Source organism: Limulus polyphemus, unplaced genomic scaffold (assembly GCF_000517525.1).
Source record: "Limulus polyphemus unplaced genomic scaffold, Limulus_polyphemus-2.1.2 Scaffold10313, whole genome shotgun sequence".
Classification (NCBI taxonomy): domain Eukaryota; kingdom Metazoa; phylum Arthropoda; class Merostomata; order Xiphosura; family Limulidae; genus Limulus; species Limulus polyphemus.
In genome coordinates this window covers 5,907-15,711 of record NW_013675923.1, presented here as the reverse complement: position 1 = coordinate 15,711, position 9,805 = coordinate 5,907, and the positions used below count along the sequence as shown (strand labels likewise).

At 32.4% G+C, this 9,805-nt stretch overlaps 1 protein-coding gene and 1 long non-coding RNA gene across 2 annotated transcripts in view; one reads left to right on the top strand and one right to left on the bottom strand.

Annotated features, from left to right (window-relative positions):
• Window positions 1-3,095: 3,095 nt before the first annotated feature.
• LOC106476334 (endothelin-converting enzyme homolog) overlaps window positions 3,096-9,805 on the bottom strand; it is an 8,645-nt gene continuing 1,935 nt past the window's right edge. Inside the window, exons 3-6 of the mRNA XM_013936993.2 lie at window positions 9,162-9,227; window positions 7,887-7,973; window positions 6,632-6,708; window positions 3,096-5,284 (exon numbers count right to left, since the gene is read on the bottom strand). Of these exons, the coding sequence (XP_013792447.2) occupies window positions 5,185-5,284; window positions 6,632-6,708; window positions 7,887-7,973; window positions 9,162-9,227 (330 nt within the window). The 3' untranslated portion in view covers window positions 3,096-5,184. The remainder of the gene's footprint in view (window positions 5,285-6,631; window positions 6,709-7,886; window positions 7,974-9,161; window positions 9,228-9,805) is intronic.
• Window positions 5,312-9,805, top strand: part of LOC111083609 — a 9,092-nt gene continuing 4,598 nt past the window's right edge. The window contains exon 1 of the long non-coding RNA XR_002609138.1: window positions 5,312-5,442. This is a non-coding gene — a long non-coding RNA (uncharacterized LOC111083609). The remainder of the gene's footprint in view (window positions 5,443-9,805) is intronic.

Here is a 9,805-nt window from a genome sequence, read left to right as displayed (position 1 = left end):
CACCGCTGAAGTTCTTCGGAAAGAATTTTTACAGGAAGTTAACAAACGAACAGAGACGTAACAATACAAATATAGATGTGGCTAAATACATCACAAATACGGTCTGGCATGACCTGGTTATTAGGGCGCTCGACTAGCAATCTGCAGGTCACCGTTCGAATCCCCCTTCACCGAACATGCTCGTGGGTACATTATAATTGGACTGTTAATCCCACTATACGTTGGTAAACGAGTATCCCAAGAGTTGGCGGTGGGTCGTGTTAACTAGGTGTCTTCCCTCTAGTCTATCACTGTGAACTTAGGGAAAACTAAAGCAGATTCCGCTTGATTAACTTTGCGCGAAATTCAAAACAAACCACATACACCACAATTAGGCTCCGCCCATAAAACATGACGGATCTCTTAACATCCTAATCCTTATTTTATAAAATCAACGTTTCGTTTGTTTTTTTAATTACTAGACTACATTATGTAATGGTAATAGTGCTTGCTTGCTTGTTATTTGATCTAATTTAATGCTGGACACAGTGCACCGTGTTTCATAAATTAAGATTAACAGTACTTTATATCCGAGGAAAGATTTTATAACGTATCCAAACTGTTAGTTAATATCTTTACTGTCTTAAATGTTTCATTTACACTTCTTTTTGGGGTTCTTAATTATGTATTTCCTTTCCCTTTGAATGCTTGTTTAAATATTTATCTCTTTAAAATAATTATTAAACCATTTTACTTCTCTCTCCAATAATTTATATTTATTTTACATGTAACTTAATTTACTATCGGAGACCTATGAAGAACAAGACAAACACAAGAGACTGTTAGTGTTAACTTTTTCTTTATGCTCGCGAGGTTTAACAATATTATGTCTTCCTTTGTTTGTGATTTAATTTAATAACAGAAATGTCTGAATCCATTTCATCCCACAGTTTTAGTTGAAACAATTATTTAACATATGTACCTCAATAGAGTTACAATCGAAAGATAGTCGTTGTCAGTTAGGGGTACCCAACATCTGAATCACTGCACGATTCACCATAGTAAATTTTCAGCGTTCGAACAGGTTCTACACTTAACTGCCCCCTGGTGGATTAACAATAAGTCTGTAAATTATTACCCCAAAAATAAATTTTTAATACCTGCGATGGGCCTATAATGTAGGTTGATATTTAACAATAATTAACTGACGAGTTTTAAAACTAAGATTACTAGTAATTGCAAATTAATCTTCAGAGAAACTTATTTTATGATAATTTATTTTCGTTTTAATCGGCACTTTTTTTTCTGTTTTTGCGTGTTTAAGTTACTCGTAAAACAGGAACAGACTTACAAAAACTGATTAATCCATAACTTTAGCACATCGTTCTATTAAAAAAAATATTCGTTAAAATAATTCATCAAACTACGTTTTTTATTTTGTACTTCAACTGAAAACATTTGGAAGTTGAACGGGCTAATGATTCATACATAAAGGCCGGATAGATAAATAATTAAGGTGGAGATCAGTGGTGAGACAGAAAGCTAAAATTTCTAACACTCGCAATGGTTTGATAAAAATTTCCATTACGTCATATCGAATTTATTATCACCAATCGCCTGACACAGTGATCTGACAAAGAGATCGTCTGCTGATATTTCTCTTTCATCCTGAGATCGCTACAGGTGTATATGACCGGGATATTGACAAGATCATTGGGATGGTATGTCCTTCCACCACGAACTGACTAGTTACTATTTGAGTTATAGTAACTAAGCCCGAGTACCACATTCCAAGCATAGGAATTATTTATCATCCGCCTCAAGGTTAAGAAACAAAGGTTATAGACTATCGAACAATTGTTACTATATGGTCGCGACAGTCTCGTATTCTCGCTCCAAGGAATAATATTCACGAATAATTCAAATATTATTTTACTGCTATATTTATAAAACGTGGATAATTTTTTTACTGTTTCTCATAAGGATTTTGGTTTTCAAGGAAATCCTGGAAAAATGTGTCGAGAGTAATTATGAATTAAATCTCAAATAGGCTCTAAAAGTAGTTAACCCTACATTTTGAGTAACAAACAATACAACTACTTGTGAACGTCACATTGTGCCATAACTAGAAATTTTTCCAGGAAAGGGGGGCAAAACATTAGAAATTTTCCAAATACTAGGTCATGAAATAAGCATCACTACATATTTTTAAACAACAATCATGCACGTATTAGCAACATGTTTCCTGCTGATTTAAGGGGGCGATTGTTTATTAATATCTTTTACATTTCCGAATTTTTTGTCACAGCTCTCCAGGGGAGCATTTGCACCTCCCTGTAGCTATGCCACTGAGTCGTTACATCATTAACACAACATACTATAACTGGCAGTAACAAGTGATAGCACAAATGTACGATATATTTGGTAAAGGTAACTGAAACTCTTATCTCAATATTATCATTATGTACCAGAATTTCACTCAAAGATACACAAGGGCTACGTGCACATAATCGTCGCTAATTCTGAGCTGATCGACTAGAGGGAAGGAAACTAGTGAATAGCACCCACCGCCTATATTTTCTGATCTTCATTCTTATAGCACACCCACCCCTCCAATGTGCTGTGCGCGTTTTGATGGCATTGGACCACGATTCAAAAACTCTAACTAGACCTGTCATTTTCTAAAATTCAGCCCAAGATTTTGAAGCTTGACCGGTCAAGGAACTTGCGTCATTTCATGAGGTGGTTGCATTGTATCCTACTTGACCGTGTGTATGGTTTATACGTTTGTTTCGGATATTCAGGCAAAGTTACAACATGGCTATATACACTAGCCGTCCCTAATTATTATTAAACTGATAGACAACGAAACGAGGGGAGTATGTATATTCAAAAGCAACTACCACCAATTTTTGGGCTACTGCATAGGAATAGTGAAATTTTACTATCCTTCATCTAACGCAGTGGTTTTCACACTGTTATCCATAGAACCCCAGGCATGGACGTAAGCCTATTGGATGATAATAGTTCCTACATAACGCATATTAACATTCATCTTTCAAGTTCCTTAAGGACACACGAACTTCTCGCACTGAAAACAAAACAAAATATATACACAAGTTTTTTAAAGTCTTTATTAAAATCCATTCCACATGTAACATATATAACGTTTTTGCATTTAAATGCTTAAATTCATTTTTTTTCTTGCAGTTTTTACAAAAAAAAAATTAAATCATCACTACAAAAAAGCACACAAATCACAACAGGTCAATTAATCTAGGCTTTGGAAAAATTAGAAAAATCATATATAAACGGAGATCCCTTAATACACCGTGAACTTGAGATACACCAATGATTTAATTAGCAATGATACACACACACAAATTATAAAATACATAAAAGTTAAAAAAAAAACTACCCCAACCCGACGGTATTCAGCAAGTTTATAAAAATTTATATATCAAAGTACTTCGGTGAATTCTGATATGAAAAATCACTACTAAAGGTATAAACATCAAAACAATTTAGTATAAAACCAACACAAAATTCTGCTGGACAAAACTATACTCGTTCCTACTTAAAATATTAGCAAAGTTGACCTTGTCTGTGGAACGAAGACAAACGAGAAAACAACTGTAAATAATTTTTTTTTTCACACAATATTAGGAACAAACAGCTAGCTACTGGATAGTTAAAAGTATATAAAACTTTCTTTCACTTTGAGCTTTTGTAAGATTTTTTCTTACCAAAAATATATATATATATTATAAGAAAATACAAAAATAAGTTCCAAGACAATTTCAGTACAAAATTACTTTGTTCCAATTTTGAGCGCATTATCCCAAGGTTGAGCAAGAAATCCCAAACTGAAACAACTAACCTGGTTCTTTAATGAGAAAAGAATACTTTGCAAGTAGTAAAAGTGTAACAGCTTGATATACCAAACAGGATCAAATGAAATTTTCATTATGTTCCACGAATTTTTCAAGCCAGAAATAAGGTTTAATAATTACTCCAAAAACAAACAAAATAGTTGAAAGTCACCAACACTGAATAATGACCGATTTAAAATCCATGTACCATATGCTTCTGAATAATACAACGCTGTATACAATTTACTTTGAACTATCAGGACAGTTGCTTTCTGTTTTTACTTAATAATACACAAGTGTAAAATATCTACACTGTAGAAAAACAATGAGGCTTTTAAGGCCTAACAACAATGTTTAAGAGCAGGCTTAGCTGCAAATATGTTTTGCTTCACATTCCTTTTCCTTAGTCCTATATATATATGCATATACCTCAAAGGAAGGAAGGTAAAACCAGAATTTGACATTCCCACAAGCTTACAACAAACCACGCCTTCCATTCACCTGATTAGTCCTGGTATGCAACAAAAGGGCTGCTTAGTAATGATTTGTTCCACACAAAAGACTGGTTTGAAGTGGTATTTTTAAACACCTTTTGTGAAAGATCTATTAACAACTAATCAATAATGTGAAATACGAAACATCTACAGTCAAGCAAGATTTTAACCAATTTCTTCTTAACGTTTTTCTAAAGACTTGAATAATCCCTGATGTCATTCCTCACTTGTAATAAAAATATCACCAAGAAAATATAAAAACTCACATACAAGCTATTCCAAATAATTCTGAAGTTATCCCTACATGGAATACCAACAGCAGCTGTTTAGTAGTTGACCTACATCAAGTTACAGTTGAAAAAAAAAAAGGATATAAAGTCTTATAAATGAACATCAGATAACCTTACGCATAGCCACCCATGAAGGATATGTAGATTTATTAACACATGATTTAAAACTGTGAATACAGGTATGTAGTGGTTATACTCCAACCTAGGGTCCTACTACACTTTCAAAACTGAAACATCCAAAGTGATAGCACAAAGAACATGTATAATACTTTAAAATCAATAACTTCCACAGTGGAAGCTACTTTTTAAACAATCTTGGTTAAAAGTATATGTTGATTTTCATTGAAGAATTAAAGATTACGGTTCCAAGATAATAACAAGTCTGGAAACTGTTTTCTCTTTTTCACTTCTTCTGATAAATAACTTGCTTCATAAGTATAAAATATAAGCAATACTGTAAACAGTTTTCTTATTGGCACATAACAGAAGATATAGTAAAAGAGCAGAAAACCGTTCTTTGGAACACTACAAAAACTCTAATTTGTCAGATCACCACACCGGGCAGGTATTACGTAGATTCATCTCTGAACCAGCATCACACCCAAAAGTTTCAGAGAATTCAGGCAGCTGCTGCAGTGTACTCATTACCCTATGGAGGAACAATCCAAGCATATATTACATACATACTTTAATCAACCTTAAAGCAAATTTGTAGACTACAGATAAAAAAGTTGTTGCATTAAATCATATTACAAACATTTTCAAACTACATCTATAATATATAATAAAAGTCCAGACAGAAAACAAGTTTAACACCAGCTTCATAGAAAATATCATGAAAGTCCAGAAAGAAAACAAGTTTAATGTCAGTTTCACAGAAAATATAATAAAAGTCCAGACAGAAAACAAGTTTAACACCAGCTTCATAGAAAATATCATAAAAGTCCAGACAGAAAACAAGTTTGATGCCAGCTTCACAGAAAATATCATGAAAGTGCAGACAGAAAACAAGTTTAATGTCAGCTTCACAGAAAATATCCTGAAAGTCCAGACAGAAAACAAGTTTAATGTCAGCTGTACAGAAACTATTGTTTCACATGTGAACAGGATATATTTCAATTTTTCTAAAAAATATTATAATGTACAATTGGTTGTTACGTTATATACTTAATGATACAGCTGTTAAACTAGGTTTAGGTTATGCACAAATTAAGGTGAACATACAACTCTCAACGTTTTTGGAAGTTCTCAATAACAATGAGTAGAAAATATATATACATACTGTTTATAAGCTCACATTCTTTTACTTAAAGATTCAAAAAGGTTTATTTACACCCTAGCTTTTGAACTGATGAACAGTCTTTTAAAAGGGGTGTTTGATTAATAAAAATTATAGTACAATTAAGTGGTAATATTTGAATTAAAAAATAAGCAATTTCATGTCATTAACAAGATTATGTTAACTAGCTTAGATCTACCCCAATATTCTTACTAGTTCTAGTTAGTGTGGTATTAAAGCTATAAGAAGACTTTATGGTACCTTGGTCACCAACAAATTTAAAATACAAATGTGTCATCAAAATATAATATTTGCATTAGCACATTTTGTTTTGCAGAAATAAAACTTATTTCATATTACTGCTTTTTACAAAAAAGTATAGTTAACCTGAAGTTGAAATGTTGCCACATATTTATAATGAGATTTCAAAAGTAGTTGCTCCCAGAAAAGGGCTTAACTTTTTTGATTTTCCCTTCCCGTGAGATTGTCCATTTGTAGCAAGATATCTTCATAAATGTAAGAGATATTCTTTAAAACATGACAAGCGTGCATGAAGTTACTTGATCTATGTTAGACCAAGTTAAAAACACATTTACCAATCTGTTCTCCATATACCATTTCAGGGTATCCAGTTCTGAGATGATCCAGTGAACTGTAAAAAGTAATATATATTACTTTTATTTGAACAATAACTATCACTCTTAGAACATGCCTTACCTGATCTTGTTGGGGGCATTATGTAAAACGTTCTTCAAATTCTCAACCTTTTTCTCCTTCATAAGTTCACACATTGACTGAAATAGGAAAGAAATTAAAAACAATAAAAATATACGGTTTCACATGAAATATATGTAAAAGATTCTATTACTGTACAACAGATAATACAGAAAAGTGACTTCTACTAAAGATCAAGTCCACCCAAACGTCACACATTTAGGAGTTTTGGTGGAAACATAAAATATCTTACACAGAAGTTGTGAAGGGAAAAAACAAACAATCTTTAACAAATATAAGCATTTTTTCTAAATGAATTAAACGTATGTTGAGAAAAGTCTTTCAAAGATGCAAACAAAAATTAACAATCCATAGAATTCATGCTAAACATTCCAGCAAACAGACAAGGATCCATGCATTAACAATCTATAGCATTCATGCTAAACATTCCAGCAAACAAACAAGGATCCATGCATTAACAATCCATAGCATTCATGCTAAACACTCCAGCAAACACACAAAGATCCATGCATTAACAATCCACAACATTCATGCTAAACACTCCAGCAAACAAAGATCCATGCATTAACAATCCACAACATTCATGCTAAACACTCCAGCAAACAAACAACGATCCATGCATTAACAGTCCACAACATTCATGCCAAACACTCCAGCAAACAAACAAAGATCCATGCATTAACAATCCACAACATTCATGCTAAACACTCCAGCAAACAAACAAAGATCCATGTATTAACAATTCACAACATTCATGCTAAACACTTCAGCAAACAAACAAGGATCCATGCATTATATAGGTGGAAGGTTTAAGTGCTACACTGTGATGATTGTATGGAATATTATACATAAAAAATAATGCAAGCTACTCAATCCTAAAAATTTAATTTTTTTTTAAATTCAAGATTTATATTACAAAGTACAATTTTACTTTTAATCGGCATTGTTTCGTTTCAGAATGCAGCAGAGATGAGAAATATAAAATGGATTCTGATACATATATACTATAAATCAAGTAATACCCAAATTTCAGTTTGGTGGGTTGTTACTTAAAACTGATTCCAGTTAAAGTAACTTACTTCACAGAACATGCAAGGAATGTTATCAGTTCTATTTTTATCCAAGCAGATACAAAAGTTTATGAACAGACATAAGTGTAGGACAGAGCACAATCAATACTAATATTCTCCAACTAGTTGAAATTATGAATTATAACTTGTGTCTAGTATTTACTTACTTGAGCATATGATATAAAAAACAGATTGTCACTGCCACCAACACCTGGGATGAGCAGAGTACTATCTGTAACTTGTCTTCTGTATGCCTACAAAAAAAAAATACCCACTTAATTCTTTCCATAAGGGGTCAGTCAATTTAGTTGACCTTGTAACCACCAAAGTTTCTATAACTTTTAATATGTTTTTTGTACCTTCACAAAACTTAAAAAGACTTTTGTACACAAAAAGCAGATTTTTGAATTAAGCATTTTAGTCAACATACTGATACTACAGACGTGATGTTTGGTCAACATACTGATACTACAGACGTGATGTTTGGTCAACATACTGATACTACAGACGTGATGTTTGGTCAACATACTGATACTACAGACGTGATGTTTGGTCAACATACTGATACTACAGACGTGATGTTTAGTGAACATACTGATACTAAAGACATCATATTTAGTGAACATACTGATTATAAAGACGTCATATTTAGTGAACATACTGATACTACAGACGTGATGTTTAGTGAACATACTGATACTACAGACGTGATGTTTAGTGAACATACTGATACTACAGACGTGATCTTTAGTGAACATACTGTTTCTAAAGACGTCATATTTAGTGAACATACTGATTCTAAAGACGTCATATTTAGTGAACATACTGTTTCTAAAGACGTCATATTTAGTGAATATACTGTTTCTAAAGACGTCATATTTAGCAAACATACTGATTCTAAAGATGTCATATTTAGTGAACATACTGATTATAAAGACGTCATATTTAGTGAATATACTTATTCTAAAGATGTCATATTTAGTGAACATACTGATACTACAGACGTGATCTTTAGTGAACATACTGATTATAAAGACTTCATATTTAGTGAATATACTGTTTCTAAAGATGTCATATTTAGTGAACATATTGCTTACAAACAGATAAACAGATAAAATACATTACCATTACACACACACATACATTTAGACACAGTAAACAACATTATTTCCTATAAGTCTGGCTGTTTAAACTGTTAGCTCAAAATTATACAATTCTTCTGAATCAAAGCCATCTAAAATATTCTTTGGAATACAAATTTTAAAGATCCAATACCAGCTAATAAATCTGGTTATGTTTGATTGAGGTTGAAGAAAAAAGAAGAAAAAAAAATTTTTTTAACGTTACTACGACACCTTACGTCATATACACCAGCTCCACTCATGATATCCCTCAACTAAATCAGTAACAAAACTAATATCTATTAATATCTGTGTAATTACCTGGTAAGCCAGTTTCACACCACCAATATCAGTCATAGCTTCTCCACCCAACCACTCCGAGTTAACCTGCAAGATCAACAAACATCGAGTACAGCAATCCATTTACTTCATCACAGCAAACATATGTTTGGTTTTTTTATCTTCTTGTGGAATTTTGACAGCCAAGTAGACTGCCCTGATAAACACAGTATCCAATGTTGCAAAACGCAAGTTTCAAATCAAAATACCAGAACTTAAACATGTTTTCCACTAGGGTAGACTATTCCAAGCCACTAATAATATGTTCACAAAGTATTCTGTGTTTGATACACAAGTTTTATAAGAGTTGTTGCTACATTTTTTGTAGATGTTTTCTTAAAAGTAAGAACATTGAATCAATTGGCTTCTATACTAATTATTACAGCATTCAACATCATCCTTGTTACTGATTTTCTAAGAAAACTTCAATAAATTATACAAAACACAGATAACACTAGATTTTTTATAGTTTAATCATCAGACTGGTAAACTTCTATACACCACACTATATATTACAGAAGTAACTCAGATAACACCACCAGAATGTTATAGTTTAATCATCAGACTGGTAAACTTCTATACACCACACTATATATTACAGAAGTAACTCAGATAACACCAGTGTT